Source organism: Oncorhynchus nerka, linkage group LG12 (assembly GCF_034236695.1).
Source record: "Oncorhynchus nerka isolate Pitt River linkage group LG12, Oner_Uvic_2.0, whole genome shotgun sequence".
In the NCBI taxonomy this organism is placed as follows: domain Eukaryota; kingdom Metazoa; phylum Chordata; class Actinopteri; order Salmoniformes; family Salmonidae; genus Oncorhynchus; species Oncorhynchus nerka.
This window is the reverse complement of record NC_088407.1, coordinates 63,588,629-63,614,501: the sequence shown is the minus strand read 5'-3', so window position 1 is coordinate 63,614,501 and position 25,873 is coordinate 63,588,629. Positions and strand designations below refer to the sequence as shown.

General features: G+C 42.2%; 3 protein-coding genes across 3 annotated transcripts in view; 2 read left to right on the top strand and 1 right to left on the bottom strand.

The window, feature by feature from the left end:
• The window catches only part of mnat1 (MNAT1 component of CDK activating kinase), a 53,804-nt gene extending 52,336 nt beyond the window's left edge, over positions 1–1,468 (bottom strand). Inside the window, exon 1 of the mRNA XM_029675518.2 lies at positions 1,444–1,468. Coding sequence (XP_029531378.1) covers positions 1,444–1,453 — 10 coding nt within the window. The 5' untranslated portion in view covers positions 1,454–1,468. The remainder of the gene's footprint in view (positions 1–1,443) is intronic.
• six4a (SIX homeobox 4a) lies at positions 458–7,553 on the top strand. Its single transcript, XM_029675516.2, has 3 exons — positions 458–1,354; positions 3,162–3,841; positions 4,899–7,553. Exons 1-3 carry the CDS (start codon positions 627–629, stop codon positions 5,525–5,527), a joined length of 2,037 nt encoding a protein of 678 aa, XP_029531376.1. The 5' UTR covers positions 458–626; the 3' UTR covers positions 5,528–7,553.
• Positions 7,554–13,887: 6,334 nt separating this feature from the next.
• On the top strand, positions 13,888–15,943 carry LOC115138990 (homeobox protein six1b). The gene is made up of 2 exons (XM_029676167.2): positions 13,888–14,549; positions 15,277–15,943. Exons 1-2 carry the CDS (start codon positions 13,990–13,992, stop codon positions 15,569–15,571), a joined length of 855 nt encoding a protein of 284 aa, XP_029532027.1. The 5' UTR covers positions 13,888–13,989; the 3' UTR covers positions 15,572–15,943.
• Positions 15,944–25,873: the final 9,930 nt, after the last annotated feature.

Sequence of the window (25,873 nt, the reverse complement as noted above, 5' to 3'; positions counted from 1 at the left end):
TGATTAAAAGAAAAAACTCACACACACGAACATTTCAGAATTCCACAATGTTTAGGCCTACCGGTATTTCAAAAATGTAACTCATTAGCCTAACTTTCATCAGTTCACTTTTTTACATTAATCGAAGGTGGAATTGAAGGCAAAATGGCAAGGGTAGGCTTTCATCTCACCGAAAATGTCTTTCTTTCTCTAAAAGGGGCAGTCCATTGTCACATAGCTCAGTTGGTGCAATCAAAAAATAATATGCCATAATGCAGGCAAAATGGATAGTCTTTTCCGTTCCCATGACAAAATCCCAAACACATTCACCTTGTACAGGTAAGCCTCTGAAATACTGTACGTCATGTCTGAGTGACAGATGCAAACCAAACACTCGTCTCTGGATCGTGGTCGCTCCTCCCTGGTATAGCCCGCCGTAGCCAATTGGGTGACTCTCAGACAGACCCCAATGCCCCTTCTTGCTACAGTTCCCGCAGAGTAAAAAACACATTGGAACTAAAGGGGAGAGCTATCCATTTACAGCTGCTGCCAGACATTCGATCGTGTTCGCATGGCGAGGGGGTAACCTGATCGGCTGAAGGCTTGCCGAAACCAGGGAGGAGTGACTTACAAGGAAGGCTTGAAAAATGTCTTCTTCTTCAGGAGAAGTCACAATTTCAAATAACATCAAGAAGGAAAATGTGAAGACGGACAGGCGAGATTGCATCAAGCTTCTAGCGCTGGAAACCGCGGAGTTGTCTATGGAGCGCGCAACTTCGAACACTGATGCAGTCCACAGTGAACTTCTGGTGAGCGCGGCTTCCTCGCTGGCATTCTCCCCGGAGCAAGTGGCGTGTGTCTGCGAGGCTTTGCAGCAGGGAGGCAATGTGGACCGGCTGGCCAGGTTTTTATGGTCCTTACCACAGAGTGACCTGCTACGTGGCAACGAAAGCATCCTGAAAGCCCAAGCTCTTGTCGCTTTTCATCAAGCTCGGTACCAGGAGCTCTACAGTGTTTTGGAGAACCACAACTTCAGTCCATTCAATCACTCCTCGCTGCAAGACCTCTGGTATAAGGCACGGTACACCGAGGCAGAGAAAGCGCGGGGGAGACCCCTGGGCGCCGTGGATAAATATCGCCTGCGGAGAAAGTACCCACTACCCCGGACTATCTGGGACGGGGAAGAGACAGTATACTGCTTCAAAGAGAGGTCCCGCAACGCGCTGAAGGATCTCTACAAGCAGAATAGATATCCCTCTCCAGCCGAGAAAAGAAACCTCGCTAAAATCACGGGACTCTCCTTGACGCAGGTCAGCAACTGGTTCAAAAACAGGAGACAGAGGGACAGAAACCCGTCCGAAGCACAATCAAAAAGGTGAGAAAATAATCCGTTGATTGCTTGATTTTACGCAAATGGCACAGTGTGCATAATATCTTAAGAAATTAAACTCATAAATGCATTACCAGGAGTCATTTTGAGAGATTATTCCTGGCAAGGTCGAGCAGGCTTGCCTTGTATGGTACATGCACTGAAGCCTCTGACTATTGCATGGTAATCGCTCATAGAGCTTGGTGTGCGAGTTGACAGCGTAAATCATTAACATTATAATATAGGCACACAAAAAAATGTGCAGGGTAGCTTACACGCCGCTAATGTTTTGAAATATGAGGCTGTTGCCATCCAGATCAGGTTTCATTTGCGTGTTAGGGCACTAAGAGCATGGACCCCAGTCCAACATAAGCCTACTCTATTCCAAATATAACTTTTATACTCTAAATTGTGTTATAAATAAGTTGCTTTTATAGATGTAGCCTATACATATGAATAGTCTCCGTTGGTGTGTTAGGGTTCACAATTAACTGAATCCAATTCTCACCACATAAATCACTTTGGCAATTTTCTTTCTCTCTTATCAAACCAGGGGAATTAGAACACCTCCCCTTCATTAGAAAATCCCTCAGACAGAGATATTATTCCCTTCTTTTTATGTTTTCTTCTCGCGCGCACCTGGTGGAGGTGACCTCTTACCCACCCTGCAGACATTGGTTGAATCAACCTTGTTTTCACTTAATTTCAACGGAATTACATTGAACCAGCGTGGAATAGACTTTGAATTGAGGTCTGTGCGCCAGTGGGTACTCTCCCTCTCACCACAAACTTCCCCCAAATAATGCTATAAATTGATCAAAGGCATTTGTTTTTGCAATCCACTTCATTCCAGTTTGTGGGGGCCACTAATTATATTGCCACTGACTAAACATTATTGTGCTTTGAGTGACAAAATAAGTGATTATAAGCCTGAGCTAATTTATGGAGAAGATGAATAGGATTTATGCTTCTTCAATAATTGGCATGCAGGCCTCAGGACGATGAAGAATACGTTTCTCTTTAGTTCAGAGAGCACGTCTTTTTTGTAGCAAGTGAAATGCAGCTTTTTCAGTCACTCGCTCATGATGAAAAATACGATTCAGATGGCATTGTTCGATTTCCTAATATTTTACTAACATTATTAACTTAAAAAGTGAAGCTATGCAAACATAAAATAAAAAGACGTTATATGCCAATGACCACATAAGAAAATACAAATTAAGGTATTTGACCATGTGTTGTCACGCTGCGACCGCTTGCATTTGTCACCCCGGAGTTTATTACCCCAAATGGTAGACCTGAATGAGTATAACTAAAGGAGGGCTATAATCCAATTTACTCTCCATGGAGTAAAACGTTTGGTAGTCGACTTTCCTCATTAACGCCATGTTTGAGAGAACTCCATTGATCACCACTGCCCACAAATATTGTGTGCCAATAAAATTATATAGCCTGTGTAATGTGGTTGTATCATTGTTTTCATAATCTAAGAGAGTTGAGGTATGGACAAAGTTGCTTTGACATATCAGCCATATTTCTTTGTATGCAAATCATGTCTTTCTATGGTTATTTCAGTTTCAAAATCTGTCTGTCACTCACTCTGTCAGTAGTAAGACTCAACCTGTGCACTCACCAATGACAACAACATAAGTCAAACCAGTAGGACAACTTACTTCGCTGAGCTCAATTCTTCCTCACACAATTCCATCATTAAAGTCTACCAAGAGTTAAGAAGAGGACATATTTTCTTCAGACAGTCCCTGAGCTGCTTTCAATGTCTCACTCTCTTCTCCCCCCTGCATTTTTTCCACAGTGAATCTGATGGCAACCACAGCACAGAGGATGAGTCTAGTAAAGGGCAGGGGGAGCTCTCTCCACGCCCCCTCTCCAATTCATCTGACGGGACGATGACCCATGGGGTCCTCCCCCTGCAGACAGGGTCTCTGGACAGTGGTGTAATCATCCAACAGATTGGAGACATCAAGATACCCCCTGGATCCAGCAGCGAGGTGCTCTTCAACGGAAACCTAGTGACAAGTAACCCCTCCACTGTCTTCCATAACGGTGGCTCGTCTTACCTCCAGGCCCCCAGCAACATCCTGTTCAATGGGCTCAACATGGGCATCCAGCCCTTGGCCTTCAACTCCCTGCGGCCCTCTGGGGGGGTCTTGATGGGGGGCTCTGGTGTGGACATGCAGATGCAGGCAGGCCAGGAGAAGGGGCTGGGCGGCTCCAGTGTGGACTACGCCTCCTATTCTGGCTGTGTAAACGGAGCAGAGGTGAAGCTGGAGGGGGTTTACAGCATGGCAGCTCAAAACGGCGGCTCGTCTGTCCTCACGTTCAGCTCGTCTTCAGGGGCACTCCAGCTGGGCAGTTACAGTCTGGTCCACGTGCCCAGCGGCGTATCCAACGGCGAAGGGACGTCACTGCTCAACAGCAACTTGGGTCTTCCTCCTCTGCAGCTCCCCTCTGACTCCTCATCACTCTCACAAGGTGGGTTGACTTGACCTCATATCTGTCTATGTGGTGGTGTGTGTGTATCAGGGGGTGTTGGGAAAGACAGAAGACACATTTCCCTTCTAACCAATGGACAACAATGTTGTATTTTATTCTATTCTACATTGAAAACAAAAAATCCACATTGAAGTTTTGCTGGTAGCAGTTTCCGAGGTATTGGTGACAACTAATGACTGTTCTATATATATTATTATAGCATTTTAGGTGCTCTTCCAACTGCTAATAGAGAAAGAGAGAGTGCATTACAGTAACATGGTGGTGGTTGACCCTAACCTTTCAAACATCTAAAATATTAGAGCAACTTAACCCCGCTCCCCTTAGAAAAAAAATAGAGTCCTGGGTTGAAATGGAAATGGGTGTAGTCACCAGCTTTGTTATGCATTCAATATGTCTGAGCTGTCTTAGCAGATGCTTTTTACTACACTGCAATGAGTTGGGGCTGGATGCAAAGGCCACACACAGACACACACACACACACATCCATATTTTCTTGTGTGGTGATATATGGTGGTCCTGGAAAATTATAGAGATGAATGGAACACAGGTTCTGAAGTCATCATCAGTCATCATCACTGCACACTCCTGACCTCAGGGGGAGAGAGGAGGATAATCTGTTTAAGACAATCACAGGACTGAAAAAACATACTAACGAGGAGAGCGTCATTACAGCACTTAATTTGACACAAAGCAGAGAACTCATACCAGGACAACAGGAAAGTAAAATGGAAAGAAAAAAGCCTTCTTGTTGGCCCCTAGCAGGCTTTTACAGCAATACGACTCTCCTGGGTCTCACAGGGCCAGCTTCCAAAACCAGGAGTTGTGAGAGAGACACAGCAGAGATTTCAGATGGAATTCTGTTGCAAGTTAGAGTAAGAGTGAGGGACAGTAAAAGTGAAGCCAAAGATTTACAGAACTATGTTATAGTCAAGGAGGAGAGGATGTTCTAGTGGTTCAGAGATTAGAATATAAAGTACTGTTAGATGAAGGAAGTATAAAATGTTTAGTCTAATAATCTGTCATTTGAATATCCCAGGTACAATCCAAATGAACAATGTAGCAGTCAGTTCTTCTAGTGAGGACTCCTACCACCACCAGCACCATCAGGACAAACTGGCCATGGCCCCCATGCACCCCAGCACGGTGCTCTACAGCATGGGCAACGCTGGACAGACCTCTATCAAGAAGGAGCCCCTGGAGGGTGGTGGGGGTGCAGGGGTGTACTCCTACCACCATGGCCTTCACCTGGACCCCAGTGGGCAGCTCAGCTACTCCTCAGACCCACTAACCTCAGAGGAGGTCCCCTCCAGCCGGGGCTCCTCCTCTGACGTTACCACCGTCAGCTCCTCCAGTCCAGAGCCTGAGGTCTACACCAGCCTCACCGTCAGCACCCCTCTGATGGCCCAAACAGACCCTAACGGACACCAACTCCAGCCTGGGGAGTACCTCAGGGGCCACAACCCACAACCTGTCCCCTCCTCACACCTTCTGGGCCCTGGCATGAACAACAACTACATGTCTGTGTCGGAGAGTAAGGTGGACGCTAGTGGCGGTGAGGTGAATGAGATGGTGCGGGTCATGTGTGGGGAAATGGAGCCGGGGGAGGAGAAGGAGCTGGCCAAATTACAGACAGTGCAGATGGACGAGGACATGGTTGACGTTTAACCTGTAACCTATGACCTTTCATAAGCACTCATATCTGCCCAAGCAGTGATGTGGTGAATCTTTTTACTCTTTTTTTTTTTTACCATTAATTTCCTCTAACTGTTAAATTATTTGCTAATGTTGTGTTCATTTTACCTTACAATAAACTCTATTCAGATACAAACCCCTTGGATTGGCACCATGAAGTCATCCTAATTAAATATTTTAAAATCCCCCGATCTTTCCTCTATGCCTTGCAGAAAGGCATGACTAGCTGTTATTTTCGAAGTCCCTTGCATGCATTTGAACCACATTTTAAGTGTGCATTTTTTTAAAGACAACACCTGCTACTTCCTGTTGAGTGGACTTGATCTGCAGAACAGGTGTTGGAATGGCCCTGGTCATGTGACCAGGATGTTCCTCCAAACTAAGTGCATCATCTGGGTGAAACCAAAAAGGTAATTTAGTAGGGGCAGAGGTAGCGTCTCTGTGAAAAGGTTAATTAAAACCACTAACGCTGCACTGAAAACCACACATGAAACCACATACGAATAACAGGAAACCACTGTGCACAGCAGTTGCGGATTTATGCAATTTAGTCCTTCAATAAGAAATTAATGTACATTTCTGCCTTGTAAAATGTCAGACTTCAAATGGGTGGCAGGTAGCCTCAAGGTTAGAGCGTTGGGCAAATAACCGATCCGGTTCGAATCCTGTGGCTGACAATGTGAAAATTCTGTCTATGTCTTTGAGCAAGGCACTTAACACCAGGGGCGCTGGACAATGGTGACCCTGGTCGTGACCCCACTCCCTGTGGGTGTCTCTGGGGAGTTGGGATATGCAAGAACCACATTTCCATTACACACACGTGTAACAGGACAAATATAAGACCCCCCCCCCAATTATTATTATTCACTGACCTCTCCCAATTTGCACTATAGCATCAAAACATAAGATTGTAGTTTCAAAGAACATACTTTGTCCTCTGGGGGAAACATTAGCAAATCAATACTGTGACATTTGTTATAATGTGTAAAACATATTTCAAGCTTCATATATTTCAAGCTTCAACCATTATTGGAGACAAGGTGGGGGCCTAAAAGGGCTGTTACACAGTCCAGTCTGTGTCTAAATGAACATAATAATCCTCTATATGCTGTTTGGCAACAGTATGTCCCATCATTCATTTCTAAATGTCTCCTAAACTGTCTCTGTGAAAAAATACATCCAAAATATTTTTCTACAAAGTAAGACCGGCGTGCCTGTTCGTGTGTTTGTATGAGAAACTGGGAGGGGGGTATTGTGTTTGATGGAGGAGAACCACATGCAGTCTGATGTGTTTTATATGGAGAGGGATTTCTATTGTGTCCCTTTGCATGGCAGACTGAGTTAACAATATTAGAATGTCTTACTACTAGTGCCTTTTACTTTTAATTGTTATTTCTAAAAACGATTGACTGTGGCTAACACATTCTCTACACTTTATGATTGATGTGTAGGTGCAGAGTGTGACACATGCAATGCATTAATGGGTTTCTGATAAAACTTAGCTATTCCACCTTGGGTAATTTCCTGGTTTTGTCAGATAGGGGCATAAGGAAGACATATCCTGTTATATTAATGTAGATAGTAAGTGGACATCATCAGTCAACAAATACATGTGGAGCACACAGACACACAACACAAAACCATTATATGCCATGACCAGCAGATGTCATTTACACATAACAGTAAGACAGTAAGACACAGATCCATGTACATAGAGTGGCCAGTACATTTTTCTTTGTCAGGTTCCATGACCTAAACCCCCATTCATAGTAGTGCTATGAACAGACTGCAAACTGACATAAAGATGACATTACAGAACAACTTTGTCTACTTGCTCTGATGTCACATACCAAAAATGAGCCATAGGCATATGGTAAAAACAGATTGTTTTTTATTTGATCTTGAACTGTACATTTGTAATCTCAAATGATCTGGATGTATTTTTTTAAATCTACATACTTCATTAAAAGTTTATATTTATAAAAATATAAAACTGTTACTTTTTTTCAATTTTTTCTCGATTCATTTTTGATTAAACATGTGAGTTGGGTTCGTGTTTAATGTTATGTCTACAGTGGACCTAAATTCTCGAGACAGGAAGCATATATCTTCTATATATTTAAAAGACTTAAAAAGCCAAACTCTGTGAGGATAGGGGTATAACAGTCGTGCCCTAATCCAACAAGCCTACAACCTAGCTCTGCAAACCTGCAGTGATCATTTGCACATGCCTGGCAACCTGGAGTTCATTAGCCCTCCTTTTCTCATCTCAGCCCCCGTAATTCAAATAAACAGCAATGAGATTTCCAGAGGTACTGCTCTTAGGGGTGGGGGGTCTACAGCTCCAAAACACCCTGTCCCATGGCCCTCTCCCTGGGCTAACCCAGAGCAAGCCCTGCCTGGCTCACTCAGCCAACCCACAAGTGGACGAATGAGTCTGAAGTGCTGTCACTCACAAGCACTGTGTGTCTGTACAGAGAAAGCCTGAACTGCTCACATGGCTTAGGGGGATTTGACATGATCTTCCACCCAATTCTGATTCACTCCATCGGATCCCAAGTAAGGCTAAGTAAGATGGTGGGGGGTTGTGGATGGGTACATGGGCAAATTATAGTGGTTTAGAGACCGAACTATTGGCCTTATGCTATTTGTGGATCCTTTTTATGGGTTCTATGCAGATGACCCAAATAAACAGAAGGTGTTTGTCTCTGCTCACTCAATGGTGATGAGGCCCGGACAGAGACGGGGGAGAGAGTGGGAGAAAAGGAGCTGGAGAGGCTGGTGTATGGTTACCTGTGCACAGGTGACCTTGCCACAGGCATTGGATTAGCTGATTGTTAGGTATCAGGTAACGCCTCCTGTAATATTGAAGAAGGCTTTGTTGAAGCCCTGAACAATGTCCCATTGGCAATGGGAGCCCATGTTCTGTTGGTCTCACGGGGTGGGGCCCCCAGAAAGCTCGAAATTGCATATTTTTATTGTGCCTGTAGAATAGGAAAAAAATGAACACCACACTCAGTCCATTTTATGGAAGACTAATCATTATTTTGAAGAACATGTCACATCTGTTTGTAATATTGCTATTTTATTTTAATTACAGTAGCCTACAAGGCAACCTTGTTAGATGTATTGCATATTTTATTTTTCCATAAATATTTCACTTTTAAAATTACACACTTGTTTGTATAAAATGCAAGTACACTCCAATCCAACGACATAATGTTACCAAAAAGTAGAAGAAAAAATATGTAGGCCTATCATTTTTTCCGCAATTTAAAACGTGCACTGTAAAACATGCAAGGGCGAGCAGTAAAAGAAGGGAAACCCCCCAGAACCGAGGCCTTATTAAAAACGGTGACCTCTGATCTCTTGGATAGTTTCAAAGATGACATTTAATGCGGTGCAGCAGACTGCAAGCCATATGTAACATGACCTGGGGAGCGCGGTACTCCGCTGCTCCACGTCCCACTCACTAATGAGAGGCCAGGGGTCGCTGGGTGCCGCACAGCTCCAACAGACCCACCACCAATACTTTCCCCACTGAGATTCATTTGTTGATTCCGAAAGAGAGAAGTAAATAAATGAAAGTAAAGTTAGTAAATATATGTAAAATGATGCATCATTGGTGAAAACGGGCATTCTACGGAGTTTACGATGTGAGATGTGTCTGTGCGTAAAATCCATTGGGAATGACAGAGGTTAGGCTAGTTGTTTTCACCATCAAAACGACAACGCAGTTTTTAACTTCGACTTCAGATAATAGAGTTATCAGGCGTGAGAAAATATCTGCACATGTTCAGTCCATCATCCACAATCAAAGAGAAGGGGAAAGGTGCGACCTGGGGCGATTTAATGGTCGGTTCTGCACTATAAGGGCAACGAATAACATATGCGTGAAAACGGTCCAAACGTGCACTAGTAAACGTCCCCTGATTACACGTGCCCGTGTGATTCCATCCATCTCTATATATCTCTCTTTCTCCCCCTCACTCACACACACACACACACACACACACACACACACACACACACACACAAATACACACACACACACACACACACACACACACACACACACAAATACACACACACACACACACACGTTGTTCGCCACTGAACAGTAATATGTTGAGAGAGAGGCAACAGCTGGGAGGCCGCATCATCTCCACACCACACGGGTCAGATGGTATTTCCCAGAGAAACACACCACTTTGTAACAGGAGCGACGCAGATAAGACTCATATGACTATTGAGGAGTTAGACTTCGTCTCAAAGCCATTAAAGCATGACAGCTTCTTTCGCCATGCCGAATGTCACCTGCCCAATATATGTTTTATTAGTTGTGTTTCCAACACTCACAGACATTTTAAATTCATTCAAAATATAATTTAGCACATTGACACTGAAGATAAGCTACTCTCCAAGTAGCCTAACTCAACGGAGGCTTCGTTTTAGGCATTGTGAATATATCACATCTCGATCTGTGCATAAGGCAATTGGATTGTCGTTTATAAGCTGGCGCCCCCTCCCTGCCAATAACCTTACACGTTGTCTGAAACCAATGGTTTCAAATGGTTTAGAAAATAAGGACAACACGACAAAATATTGTGGTTATTTTAATACATAGACCTCGTACAGGCCTACGGTTTAAGCCTCTTAATCGAATTATATTTTAACAAGCGTGTTTACTGACCTGCTGTATAATAACATTTTGTAGCCTATGCGCTGGCCCTGCGAGGAAAGTGAGCCGTAATGATTTTGATTGGGGGTGACCGCAGTGCTCTTATAAAATGCCTAATTTTCTAACATGATAGGATCCTATGTTACGATGATAATTGCGGCTGCAATTTGATCTACTCATTCATGTCAACGGTTGTGTTTTGAGAAAGCAGTAACTAATTCGGAGTATTGCACTAAAAGTGATGAATAGGCTTGTATTTTTACTATATAGGCCCTATGTAGGGCTGAGTCTAGAGCCCATTACGAACTAACAGAATATAAATCAAGTCGTGGTAATTAATGAATCACATATTTTCGTCACAGGTGAGTGAGTTAAATGATCAATTATATATTTTAAAAAATAACAATAATACAAGATTGTCGTTTATACAGACACGACATTTGCCTAAGCCTATATTGGGTTATAAAAATATAGACAATCTAAAACAGATTTGATGTAACCTAACAAAAGACATGTTTGTTTAAGAATACTTGTTGCATACTTTGCATAGTTTGAATATATATAGGCCTATGCAACGAATTGTACGGGGTGGCAAATATTATAGGCCCACTTTTTAATTGAAAAACGTTTTACAGCAATTATTAGGCCTGGGCTATAGGTCTATGTCTCGAACTATTTAGATTTATCAAAGTAGGCTGGATATCTTAAGGAAAGCCACTGGACTACATACATTCCATATTTTTCAGCCAATTTGAACAGTATCAGCATTGTTCCATTTAACAGCTGAAATAGCAGTTTTGATTTAGCGAAACCCATCTGCTAGCCTATTGTTTGTGTTAAGCCGGCTTTGCTGGACTTTCATGATTTTACTCTCTCCCCTTTTAATGAAGAAAAAGCTTCACTCACAAAACGCCACATAGAGACGGTTTGATATGAAATATGGTGACGTTTTTATGAAGTGGTTTATGTTTTTGTGGCTCGGTTTCTTTCTCCCTCTCGTTGTGTGCAGAGACGTGGCCAGTCGTCATCGTTTCTCATGGGCATTGGAGGGGTGTCCACATCTTGAAATAATCACGACCTGAGATCGAGCACGTCCCCCTGGCTTCTCCGGTTAAAGGAGGAGGCGCGGCGCAATGTGGTAGAGATATTAGAGAAACCTGCGAGTGGCTCATTTGCTGGTGCATGGGGTTAGAGAACTGAGCGGAGCGCACCCCATAGGTAGGCCTAATGTCGAGGACCGGCAGGCCAACCGCACATTATGCACCTTTTTTTAAATGCAAAATGATGGGCCCTTTGTTTTCGATTGTAGCCTATCCCACATTAATTCATAACTTATTGTACTGTCTGATTTGCATGGCAGAATGCACATCTCTTAACCGACGTTAGGCTACTTGTGATGCTCGTTTGATTTTGTTTTCCTTTATAATCAGTAGAACTGGGAAGGTCGAGTAATTATATCTGGCCATAAATTCATCAGGAGGCAGTTATGTTGAGATCATAAAACGTTCTCAGCAAAGCTTTGAGTCTTAAACTTCATTCATTGCATACCCTTGTTAATTAGATTGTATGATGGAAGGTTCATTTACAAAAAGTGCACCTAAGTCAATATTATAATCTTTATGGTAATAGGCATTATTTCCAGACTGATGAAGCACGAGGTAGCCTACAGTTTGTTTTTGCAGGTGTCTGCGACCACAAAAACAATTGATAAAACCAACGCTCGATTAAACCTTAACTGGCAGTGGTGTATGGAATACCAAATATGTTACCAGTAAATTAGACTATATTTCATTAGCAATATCACATATTGGTTAAATATGTAGCCTAAAGGACAGCAGAAATAATATTGGCTGCCCTCGAAATGCTCCTTTCGGGTGTCTAGTTCTCAACGTGTTGCCCGAGAGTCACGTAGCAAAACCTGGGAAAGATAAGGAATTTGATCTATCCTTCAAAATAACGACTTAACGACCAAGAGCCTGTGACTCACATCACTAATGTACTAATGGATAGGTGTTATGTTTCACGCCACAACATTGAGGACAGCAGGGGAAAGACGATTTCCAAGAAAATAACCTTGGGAGAGCCCGGAATATAAATGTACATAATTTCCTAGAAATATAAGGTTTTCACACCATAATAAATTAACAATTAGTGCAATATAGTAGGCCAGTCTAAAATTGACTAATGCGAATTGAAACGAAACATTAAAAAAACAGATAACAGAATATCCTAATGATTACATATGAGCCTAATGATGTAGGCAAGGCTTTTGGAAATTGAAAGAATTAGACAAGTTGCAAAAAAACTCAAATACATAAATTATCAATGTACATTTCCATCAATGTGCTAACACATTTTTAGGTTCAGCCAGTCAGGTAGCCCTATGCATTGGTGCATAGAGAGGAGTCGAGTCACACCAGTAAAATATAATGCAATAGCCTACTTTAATACTGATGTACAAACTGAATAGCATAACGTTGGGTTTATTAGGGCTATTATTTGGACGTCAAATAAAAGGAGAGGAAATGTATTCCATAATCTATACCACATTATTATTTTTGGAGAATGTCCGTTGTAAACTCAGTGAAATAACGTGTAAGAAGGCTACTATTCTACATTATAAGGTATATGCCTATAGGTTTCTTTAATCAATAGATCAGCATGCAATATTTACATACAGAGGCCTTTCAAATAACTATCCTAAGTTATTTTTGAAATAGGATAGCATTGGTGCTTTAAACCCATGCCAGTTTATTTACAATATCTTTACAATTTTGCACCCCACTGGGCATAGATGCCATTTCAACGTTTAGGTATTATGTACATTTTGGCTGTTTTCAACTAACGTGAATTCAACTTGAAATCAACAAAAAACTTTCACCATGTCATTGGATCTAAGTTAAAATGCCTGTAAATTGATAAGTCCAATAAGTGTTCCACGTTGATTCAACGTCATCACAAAGATTTTTGGGGTTAAATGACATAGAAACAACGTTGGTTCAACCAGTTTTTGCCCAGTGGGATGTTTCTTTACCTTTCTTTCCTATCTGAAAGCCCCAACCTTTGTGGCAGGCACTCATGACACGTATAACTAGTATAAGAAGTTCTAAAATTATATCACCTCATAAAATAAACTACTTGTAATTAATAGACTATGAAAAATAGCAGGGAATTACACAATCTGCGTGCTATGAACGCGAATGCAAGATGAGGGGGGTTGACAGTGACAATAATGAATCATGCATGGTGATGCAATAAATTACTTCAGCTATATCCATCGATCTCTTACTTAACTTCAAGCCCTGTCTGAAACTCTCCAAAAACATGGCGAGGACATGATAAAAATGCCCTTTAAGCGGTCTGTAATAATTGATTAGCATTTAGGTACCTCTGCTCCCTCCGCTAACGCTGGAGAGGAGTACAGGGTGGGGGTGAGGGGGGGGGGGGGGTCCAATTTCAGCCCCTGACGTATTCCCTCCAGGGAGGAAACGGAGCTGCAAACTCAGTTCTGCTCGGCTGCCAGGGTATAGGGCAGTGGAAGAGCCAATCAACGAATCGCGCAGCGCTCTCTTTAAGCCTGACATATCTCCAACAGGAACAAATTGTCCCAACAATCAACATCCGAATCTCCCGTGCGCATCGGGGGTTGAGTGGATATTGCCCGGGCGGATTGTACAGGGTTCTGGAACACAATAACAGTGAAGAATATTTTGACTCTCATCATCCTTCTGGATTGGGCTGGGGACCGGACATCATGTCAATACTACCTTCGTTTGGGTTTACCCAGGAGCAAGTCGCCTGCGTCTGCGAGGTCCTGCAACAAGGAGGGAATCTGGAGAGGCTCGGTCGTTTTCTCTGGTCTCTCCCAGCGTGTGACCACCTCCACAAGAATGAAAGTGTACTGAAAGCAAAGGCGGTGGTCGCCTTCCACCGAGGGAACTTCAGAGAGCTATACAAGATCCTGGAGAGCCACCAGTTTTCCCCGCACAACCATCCCAAGCTGCAGCAGCTGTGGCTGAAAGCGCACTACGTGGAGGCGGAGAAATTGCGCGGCCGACCGCTTGGAGCGGTGGGGAAGTATAGGGTCCGCAGGAAATTCCCTCTGCCCCGCACGATCTGGGACGGCGAGGAGACCAGCTATTGCTTTAAGGAGAAGTCAAGGGGTGTTCTGAGAGAGTGGTACACGCATAACCCCTATCCCTCCCCGCGAGAGAAAAGGGAGCTGGCCGAGGCCACGGGACTGACCACTACGCAGGTCAGCAATTGGTTCAAAAACAGACGCCAGAGAGACAGAGCCGCAGAAGCTAAAGAAAGGTATGCTTAGATCAAAAAGTAAAATGTTGCCATATAGGCCTATAAGTTAATAGTAGAATATAATAAACGGAACATCATCACATGTGTAATCTCCCAGGTGGAATTTCGTTGAATAAACTCCCAACTTTCTAATTCATTTCCAGTGACATGTCCTTATGCTGCTTTTTAGATGGCCCAAATAATATTAGTAAGTAAATGTATGCTGAATGATTTGTCCATTGTAAGTTAGAATTTATCCACAGTAAATTACATTTCCAACATTTAGTGTGATAACCCTAAACAAAGCCTATGGCCTGCAAACATTTGAAATGGAACTAATGACAGCCTATTGACTATCATTATTTCGATAGTGTTCTAAACATTTCTGGCATCTGAAGAAGTTATAGCTATTTAGATAATGTTACATATACAATTGGAGCTACAGGTCACGCGTTTAAGTCGTCAATATATGGAATCAGTATTATAAGATATATTATTCTAATGGAATAATTAAAAATATGTGACCAAAAGTTTACATTTTGCAATTGAAATGTACAAATAATTCAAACGGATTTAATATTTTCTAAATTGCTTTCTCCTAAAGTTTAAACCAATATTGTTTGTATTGGATTGTTGTTGTCTTATTATTGAAATGTATGGCTTGTTTTTAGCCTATACGACTATAGATTCTGTAAACCTGTGTCCAAAAGGCCTTCATCACTAATTTTGACATATCTTCCCTTCTCAGAGAGAACAGCGAAAACAATAACTCCGGCAACAACAAACAGAACCAGCTGTCTCCCCTCGACGGCGGCAAGTCGCTCATGTCCAGCTCGGAAGATGAGTTCTCTCCACCACAAAGCCCTGATCAGAACTCTTTGCTTTTGCTCCAGGGAAATATGAGTCACCCCGGCGTCTCCTCTTACCCTATGACCGGCCTCGGTGGCGCACAGCCGCTGCATGGAATGCACGGACACCCGCACCAACTCCAAGACTCGTTGCTGGGACCTCTAACGTCGAGCCTTGTGGATCTAGGCTCCTAAAGGCAAACTGATACTATCTTTGAAAAGACTGATAACTCTACAAGATTGAATAGGCCTACATATATGAAATTAAACTGTGGTAACTTATAACTAGACTGACTTTTGTCTGTCGTTAAATTTGGTTACAACTATAACGCAATTCCTTTATGCGCTTATCCGATTTAGGAGGTACCCTCCTGCCCGTTAATATACAATCAACCCCCTTTACGAACTCTTAAGTCAACGAGACACTTAAACTGGACTGCCCTTTGCTTAATTTATGATATTTTTGTTCGGATTAAATGTATAGCAACTTCCTGCTATGGAAACTAAGAAACAACGTTTTCATTAGAATCATAATAATGAGTTTCCAATAAAACAAAAAAGACGTCACATTTGTTTCATGTGTGTTATTTGTATATCCACTCAATAAAATAAATAGTATTATATATTCATATACTATATATGAATTCATTCCTCAAATATATTTAGGGCATGCAAAAAATATGGGCTAAAATAAACCAAAACATATTGGTTAGGTTTTCCTCCATTTTGTAGCCTTGAGGCCTCTACAGTTACGCACAGCCATGGCAGGAAACAATAAAAAATAATATATGTTAAACTTTTGTAGACGGAGTTATTCGAAAAGCAAATGCTGTTACTTAGGCGTCAATGTCACTTGTCACTGATCACTGACTACATGGGTGAGATAGTGAGGAATTGGTGTGTGTCACTCTGGATGAAGTTCTCTGTTCAACTCTCCGCACCAAAACTACATATTTCATATTTCGTGGAAATTGTTGCTTTAATTTTCACTCAATGTCCTGGGATTTCAGAGATGCTAAAGGCGTTGAAACCAAACACATGAGCAATCCAGAATAACTAACGTTAGAAAACATCCGGATTGGGAACGTCTAAAATGTGGGCCCAAAATCTCATCGGTAAAAAGGGCCATGACATGAGGTATGCACAACAGAGCAGTTTTGTTGAGGATATTTAAAGCCATGTTTTGCCTAAGGCGAAGCCTAGTTCTCGCCCGTGGTCCATGAGCGCTGCGGATCATTACGTCTGTGTTGCAGTGTTTACATTGCTCTCTCCAGGTGTTTGTTCTGTCGGTTCTGGGCCACGGGAAAGCCACACCATCTGTGAAAGGCGCGCTCACGCGATGATCTTACATGAATCTGTGGCCTATTAAGAAGAACAAATACATGTATATTTTTGTAATATTTCATTCTTACACAGATATGTTCAACATCATGCACAAATGTTAGAATTACAATACAATTACTATTGAACCCTGGTATAACCCTGGTATCACTCTTGTTATAGTCTAAATGTCCTATAATAATTGTGGAAATTAAATGGTTAATTATAACACCACCATCACCAACAAGAATAACAACAGTAGCTTAATCTGAATGTTGTTGTTGTTATTAGCATATTACTATATTTGTCTAACAATAATACAAATAATATACTAATAATAACACGACTAGAATAATATTAAGAATTATTGCTGCAAGGCTGATTTGTATAGGGTATTACTAGGGCCTAAAGTAGCGTGAGTTAGCCCATATGGCAATCGTCAATTGACAATAACATTTATAGCCTACTGCCTGAACCAAATATCTGCTCATATTTTGAAACTGATTTTCTCACTTGCACTAGAAAAGATTCTGGTAACCTCTTCCGTCCCCCACCCCCTACCCATTCGGCTTATGTCAGGGTGAATTGTTTTGAACATAGAGCACCAAGGATTTCCTGAGCCTAATCTGAACCAGTTGTTGCTAGCTTTAGAGCCTGATTGTGAAGATTGCAGGTCTATGCCCCTCTGTAGCATGAGGAACCCTGGCCTGGGGCAGTCTGCATCCCGGAGGAAGTTGTCATTTGGGACTGTTTCTCAGTTATGATTAACAAATGCATTCTACAGTGGAGTGAATATTTACCACTTACAGCTACGCATTTCATATTGTGAAGTGATGCGGTTGTTAGATTTTGAGTAGTTTTCCAATAATATGTTGAGAAACACTCTTTTTCATGCCACTTCGATATGGAAGATACTTTTTTGTAGCAGGTTAGGAGATCTTACGCAGCAGGTTAGGAAAAATCATGTAGCAGGGTAGGAGACTGAGGTTAAGGTTAGGAAAAGGATTAGGGTTAGCAAAAATGCTCTCTTAACCTGCTACAAAAATCTATTTTTTATCAGTGGCATGAAAAGAGTGTGCCCCATTATATGTTATACTAGTCCTAGGTCTACCCTACTACGAAAGGCAACTTGACACAATGCCTCAGGATTCCCTGGATGTACATGTATCCTTTAAATCTTATAAGAAATAACGTTTGGACCTCGTTTGAACTCCAAAAAATCAGGAACCCCAGTGTATTTGATTCACAGTAGACACATACACAAGTTTATGTCTTAAAAAAGTTTAAGTGACTCAAAAAAAGGTTTGGAATATTCTGCACTCTACCTCCCAATGTGCAGCAAACCTTTGACTAACAAAATAGATACTTCAGACCAAATTACAGGAAATCTCCCATGTGGCTGCAGGCAGAGAAAAACTAACAGGTAATTGGCAAACAGGTAATAACAAAGGGACCAAAGCAGACATGCAAGTTAAGTCTAAGGGCAATATGTCCGGTAAAGGACGGATACACAGGAGATTACTATGTGCCATACAGGAATGCAGCCATCAATGTCACCTCTACAGGGGGTATAAATAGAATATCAATTCAATCCCTTGCGGAAACTCGGACAAGGCTTTTAATTACACCTGAATCCCACACTTCCGATTCCAACTGAACACACTGTGCATTTACACTGGACAGTTAAGACAGACACACAGAAAATGTCAGTCTACTCTATCTGGCACACAGAGAATTCCACAAGTGCAGCAGTGCAGCATGTCTAGAAGGAGTAGCCTTGGCCTCAGCCTTAGCCACTGGGCTCCTTCTGCACTAGGCCTGGATGGGATGTGGCATCAGGTCTACTGTGAGTTGACTGGTGTCAGTAACAACAGCTGCTAATGGACAGTAGAGAAGTCACAAGGGCATTTTGTTTTTCGTGGATATAACTTGCAGTCCCATTAAATCAATGTCAGGAAAGGCCTTTTCAGGTGTAAATAAACATCAAGAAGAGTAAATGAATGTACACAGTCTGCTATAGAGCGTGGGAGAGGGGTCTGGTATGTCTTTTTTTGGTAAGAACTCAGAGTGAGTAAAACAATCATATACAATGAGGACAAAAGCCAAAGGTAAGGAACTTGGTCTCGGGTTGGCTTTCTCAGGTCTAGTGCCTGCAGGTATAACCTTACCCCCACATGGGAGCATCATGTGAGACAATCCCAGGTATCCATAACCACAGACTGTATGAGGGGTGTGGGCTTGGGGAGATGGGGGTAGAAGGGGGGTGATGAGGGACAAAAGGATCTTTTCAGGTCTGCCGCAGAGAGGGAGGTGGGGCGGGGGTTGACGGGCTTGTGGGGAGATTTTCTTACCAATGATGCATGGATCTGACAACGCTCCAGCCTGGCCTGGCCTGCCCCAGAGGCAGACTAAGACTGTGTGTGTGTGTTTGTGTGTTTTTGGTTTTACATTCCTTGTGGGGACCAGACATCTCCACAAAGACAGTAAAGCAAGGACAAAGTGGGGACATTTTGCTGTTCCACACAAGGAAAAAGGCTATTTTAGGCTTAGGAGATTTAGGGTTAGGGTTAGGGTTACAATTGCAGGTTAGAGTTAGAATTAGAGTTAGGGATTATGGTTTAGGTTTAGGAGTTAGGGTTGGGTTTAGGGGTTTGGGGTTAAGGTTATGGTTAGGGGTTATGGTATTTTGAATGGGAATCAATTGTTTGGTCCCCACAAGGATAGTAGAACAAACATGTGTGTTTGTGTGTGTGTAAGAGAGAGAGAAAGTGTGTACTATAATACAGTGCTATAACCTTTAAACAGCTGTTCTCCGTAGTGTTTCTAGGTAAATATTGTGTGTGTGTTGTTCAATGCAAACAGTGAGTGCCATAGAAAGTCTCTTCTCAGAGTGGTCCAGCAGGAAGCCTCTGGTACAACAGGAAGCTCCTAGTAGCGTTGGTGAAAGAAATATTTATCTCTATCTCACTATGCTGAGTGATGCATGACCCAGAGTTCAAAGACAAGGAGGAGCACAGACTATGAACCCAAGCTATTATTGTGTAAGATAGCATGTTGTGTGTCAAATGAAATGTGTCAAGTAGAGCAGACAATGAATGGGAATTTTAATATCTTTACAAATAGAAAAGGTGGAGGACAAGATGGAACTCGATTCTGACGCCTTTGAAAAAAGCTTGTAAAGAGAAATATAGCTGGAAGGCCTGGGCTCATGTAACCGACCCTCACAGAGACAAAGCTAGGTTTCACAGAATCAGATATCGGTATTTTGGGACCTTAGTAGGAAAAGCGATACGTAGATATTTTTTTCTAATATTGAATTTTGAACACAAGAAAGTGACTTCAGTCTGGGATGTTGGAACTGAATATTTCCACAAGTTGACAGCTCTTGTTATCCTGTGCCAAATCTAGTTTGAGCACACTACTATGATGTTCCTCAGAGAAGGTATACGCACACACATACAAATACATGTACATATACACATGGACCACACATTATTCTAAACTAAACTAAAGAAAAGCATGAAACTAAAAAGCAATAACATTATTCCACAATAAAAATACTACAAATATTACTATCCTTAGTAAACCATCCATCCCTAGAGAGGCCTGATGGAGCTAATGTTACCTGGCTGCATGCAATGGCCCCGGGGGCGTAAGGGGCACAGGCAGACACAACAGGAGGAAGTGTTATGGGATATGGGATAATGAAATATACCCCACTGTCCCATGGGCCGTCACGCACCTACCCCAGAGGTTCACAAACAGCTTATGTGACCCCCCCCAGCCCTAAATCACACCCCTTCCCCCCCAGATTCCGGTGCAAAATGTAGTTTGTGTTTGTTTGGTGACATGAGAGAGACAAGTCACAGAAATCTAGATTCCATCCAGTTCCCCGCTCCCCGCTCCCCTCGCCCCTCATTCCCATATGCCAGCACAGGATAAAATACCCTTGTTGGGTCCTCCAAAAAATATTTAAGGAAATGAAAGTTGGAACACGATCGTCTGTGTGCCAAACATCTCCCTGAGAAGGAACAAAAGGGAGGAAAAAAATCTGCTCAGGCTATTTTAGCTTGCAGATGACAGAGGGAGAGACGGAATGGGAGGGAGGGAGAGACAGAGAGAAGGAGGGACAGAGAGAGGGAGGGAGAGAGAGAGAGAGAGAGAGAGAGAGAGAGAGAGAGAGAGGGAGCAAGAGAGCAAGAGAGAATGAGGGACAGAAACAGAGTGCAAAAACAGAGGAAAAGGTGAAGTGCAGAGAAAGAAAGATTCAGAGAAAGAGGTGGTGAGAAGACGTAAGAAATAATACAAATAAGGAGAGACAGGAGAGAAAATAATATTGTGTGGGAGAGGGAAGGAAAAGGATAGAGAGGGGGATGGAAACAGTTACCAGTACTTTGGACACAGGACCCCTATGCCGCAGATATGCGTGCACTAAGGAATATAAACTTCTCATTCCTGTCCTATATCGCCAGTAAGCCTCTCTTGTGGGAATGCCTTTGTGGCTCGTCATTCATAAGAGGTTCACTGGTTATGCTCTAGTTAAGTGAGTCCAGAAGAGAGAGAGAGAGAAAATATTATGTTAACCTACTGTGTGTTTCTGTGTGTGTTTGTGGGTGTGTGATTGTGTACATGCACGAGAGAGAAAGACCTCTTTCAAGAACAGAGATAAATGTATGCATTCCCCTCTTACCTCTGACCACTCCCACCTCATCTGTCTTGCTACTCTCCTGATATCTGTGGCAAGCTCCTCTGCACCCTTCCCTGACCTCACAGATGGAACATGGACCTCTCAACCTGTAACAGAAGACGGAATCCTTATGAGCATCTTTAAAGGCAGACAACAATTGCTAGATTGCTATTGACAGCATGCCACCTTAGGTAGAGGGATACATATATGATCAGGCATGGCTAGGTATACGGTTGGGAGTATAATACACTTCACCAATGTAACCAACAGCTCAGTCTCATTGATAAGGACATAAAGGCAGAGGGATGAGAAGGGGTTAAAAATGTCCTGGTTGTGATGTCCTGTGCATTCGCTGCATTGTGACAGTGGCCATGGGTAATTACAGCGCTCTCCATGGGTTACACCCCCCCCCCCACTTACAGCAGACAGAGGGACTGAAGACCCCCTTACAGAGCATTGGTTTATAGGTCTACCACTAGATGCAGATATTTGTTATGTGCTCAAAGGCTCAAAAGCAGACAATGTCACTCCTTTGGGTATGCACTACAGCATATCTGTGACACAGTGGAGAACAGCAGAAAGGAACTGTTGCTGTCATCATGACCTAGCCAAGCCTAACCATAAAACCAACCCGAATGAAAATGTAATTGACCTAGGCTTTGTGTGTGTGTGTGTGTGTGGTTTAACTTTACTATCCTTTATCCTTTTAGGAAAACAAGGTCAATTTGACAAGTGGGGACATTTCACCTGTCTCCAAAAGGAAAGGTCCTGTTTTAGGATTAGGGTTAGGTTTACAATTAGAGTTACAATTAGGGTTAGGGGTAGGATTAGGGTTAGGGTTTGAGGTTAAGGTTAGGGTTAAGGGTTAAGATTAGTGTTAGGGTTAAGGGTTAGATGTAGGGTTAACATTGTTTACATTTGTTTTACCAACGCCCCAGACAGTAAAGCCACTCCCAAGTTTGAGAAGGATGCTGCTAAATCTATTAGATTAGCCTTAAATGAAAAATAAACATCTCAACATAAATAAACAGAGATTACAAATGAATACACATTGTGTGCACAGGATTATGTTGTGTTCACCTGAAGACAGTCTCATTCGCATTCCAAAGAAACTTACGTCCAATAAAATGTGAACGCTCTGTAAACACCCACACCACTTTTCCTCATCCTCATCCTCATCCTCATCCGGGTGCATTATTCTACCCTTCCCTGAAAGGTGACTACAGTGATCAGGTAAGAAAGAGTTGTCTACGGTATGTGTTAGACACCGCTCTTACTAGAATGTCTAGCTATTGTCCCTGGTCAAATGAATTACCTACTTACAATAACCAGTTCCAATATGTAGTTGAGAGTCAGAGAATTAAGTAGGCTTACATGCATGTTCTGCAGACAGATACATTAATTAATCGATCACAATGCATGCAACTAAGTGGTATTAATGCAACTTTATTCAATGACTTAAAGCTGGGTACAACTAGCTGACAGAACTGGTGGTTCGCGGCAGCAGCTGTGTGTGATGTGAGTCACTTGTGCACAGGGGGATGACATGTTCAACAGGGATGTTCTGCTGAGGGGGCACCGCCACCGCCTCAAGGGTAAGAGAGAGTCCCTCACTGTCACTCTCTCTTAAAGGTTTGGCAGGTGTATAACTCTAACTCAAGAGCAGTCTGAGAAAAGCTAAAGGTGCTGAGCTTAAACTTGGTGACAGCTGCAGAAACTAGAGACCAAAGTGTTTAAATATAGAACCCCAACTGGAGCACTTGCACTTCTCAACACACTTATTTACACATTGATATTCACACCCACTACCATGATACAGTGCACACAGTGATATAGGCTAAGCAGTCATACATTAAAACTCAATAATTCTCTCAATAATAATCATAATCTACTGTAGTGTGCTGCTCGATAGTAAAGCACCATATTTATTGACATAGAGTACTATCATGCAGTGATGCATGACTTCAGACATCGACACAATGGCATATGCAAACACACCTGCTTTACCCTATACAGACATGCAGACAGTAATCCACACAGTAATCCACACAAAAGACAGAGACACACAGATGAGGTAGCCCTGACTCGCTCCTTAGTGTTATGTACTTCTCGGGACAATCTGGTAGTCTTGAAACAGTTCCATCTTTCAACATCATGATTTGTGAAGCTAGGTGTTGCTACGAGATCTAATATCATGACATGATGATCATATACGTCACAAGCCCTCAGTAAAGTAAATGGGTTGCAGCCAGGCTTGGTGCAGTTATTTTGGCAAGGGATTTGCAACCAAATACTAAGCTTTGTAGTACATACATTTATTTTAAACTGATGTCCAAATACTTATGAAAGAAAGCTCAATTAAGAAAACAAGCATAAAACTACGTCCAGCTAAAGGTGACATTCTGTACTTTTGCCTCATATTCATAACTAGATTTTAAATTTGAATTGCAGGGCCCATATGAATAAAGCGTCTCAGAGTAGGCGTGCTGATCTTATAGTGCATGAATAAGATTACATGGATTAGTCCACCAGCAGGTGAAATAGTCATGTATTTTATAATACAATTATCAATCTTGGTACACGAATACTAAATACTATAAGGAACATTTCAAACATTTGGCGGCAGTCTGGAAGCCTGTCAGTCAACCAGGATGGCCATTTTAATCATACCGCTGCCATTTGGATTTCCTGTGAGAAGACAATAGGGTAAAATCATTCCAAACAATATCAAAATGACTTTGTAATATTAACTAACCACTAAATAAACCCAGCAGATAATGTAAACGATAATTCTGTACTCTTAAGACCTTCATGGGGCTTGTCTTGAGATCATTTTGAGCATAGTCGAGCTGCTACGTAAAATAAATGGTGCACTTTGTGATAGAGCCACCAAATTTCACACACAGCTACGGCATGTCTAAAGACGTACGTTATTTGTGGCTATATTGCCCTCACAGTTTTTGTCCACTACCCCTATGGTGGCTATTTCCAATATGGCCCCCAACAAGCGGCATGGGGCCATATTGGACACGATTCACTTGGCCACATTTCCATAGATAATTGGTATATATAACCCAATAATGGCTTAAAATGTTGTATGGGGGTCTGGAAAACACAACAAAATTGCCAAAATATGCCATATGTACGTATCCTGTTAAGTAGAACGGTGGTGAAAATGAGTGCCAAATTATTGTTTTCCTTAAATGTTTTAATGGCTATTTCCAATAGTTTACATGTAAATGCTCTAAGAAATTATATGAGTGTCTACTGATTGCAATGATACATAACGTGATTTTCTGTTTTGTGCCAATTTTAAGAAATGTGACAGGAAATTTGCCCAGTACACGTCACTTTCTGTAAAATCACATAGGAATGCATTATGTCCAGCAGAGAGGCAGGTAACCCAAGACTTTGTACCCATTTTCCCCCCCTATTGGTAGGTATAGTCTTGTCCCATCGCTGTAACTCCCGTGAGGGGCATGCGTCCTCTGAAACACGACCCTGCCTAGCCACGCTGCTTCTTGACACACTGTTCGTTTAACCCAGAAGCCAGCCGCACCAATGTGTCAGAGGAAACACCGTACAGCTGGAGACTGAAGTCAGCGTGCATGCGCCTGGCCCACCACAAGGAGTCGCTAGAGCACAATAGGATAAGGACATCCCGGCCAGCCAAACCCTTCCCTAACCTGGAAGAGGCCAGGCCAATTGTGTTCCACCTCATGGGTCTCCAAGTCACGGCCGGCTGCGACATAGCCTGGGTGAAGGCTCTAGCCCTGCGATGCAGTGCCTTAGACCGCTGTGCCACTCGGGAGGCCCCAGGTAACCCATTTTGACAGAATTTTATGATGAGACCTTTCAGGCTACACAAAGTTAGTAAAAGTCCAAATACAGATGTCTAGATTTAGCGCCATTGCAGATTTCACCAATTATACTATAAAGGACCAGTTTTCCAAAATCATCATCAACCAGCTACATTGGTTCTAATTGTACAGGATTCGAAGCTCCATATATCCATAAATAATTGGTACATACAGCCCAATGATTGCTTAAATAGGAATGGCTTTGTCTGTGGTTCCTTTTTCAACATTCTAAGTACAAGGAAGTAAGTACAGGGAAGGTTTCTTGTCATATTTCTAGAAATGGACAAAATACAGAATATAATATTATATATCATTGTAATTAGTAGACTTTAGGGAACACCCATTTCACCGTTGTTTTTCTTTCTTTCTTTTCTAAAAGTGTTTAAATGTAAAATACTGAAAATTAGGATGAAAGTGTGTTCAAGAATCAGAATTTAGGTAGGTTTCTGGGCACTTTTTTGCCACTTTTCTACAAACTCTTTAAGGATACATACATATGGCTGACTAGGGCCATTTTATTGTGTTTTCTAGATCTCCCTCAAACATTTTAAGCCCTCATTGGGCTCTATGTACCAACTATTTATGGAGATATGTGAATCCTGCCCAACATGGCCCTATGGAGCTGGAAGT

Coding starts and splice junctions, on each gene's coding strand:
- LOC115138990 (XM_029676167.2), top strand. CDS start 13,990: ATGTCAATACTACCTTCGTTTGGGTTTACCCAGGAGCAAGTCGCCTGC. Junction 14,550..15,276: donor GCCGCAGAAGCTAAAGAAAG/GTATGCTTAGAT, acceptor TTCCCTTCTCAG/AGAGAACAGCGAAAACAATA.
- six4a (XM_029675516.2), top strand. CDS start 627: ATGTCTTCTTCTTCAGGAGAAGTCACAATTTCAAATAACATCAAGAAG. Junction 1,355..3,161: donor TCCGAAGCACAATCAAAAAG/GTGAGAAAATAA, acceptor TTTTTTCCACAG/TGAATCTGATGGCAACCACA. Junction 3,842..4,898: donor CTCCTCATCACTCTCACAAG/GTGGGTTGACTT, acceptor TGAATATCCCAG/GTACAATCCAAATGAACAAT.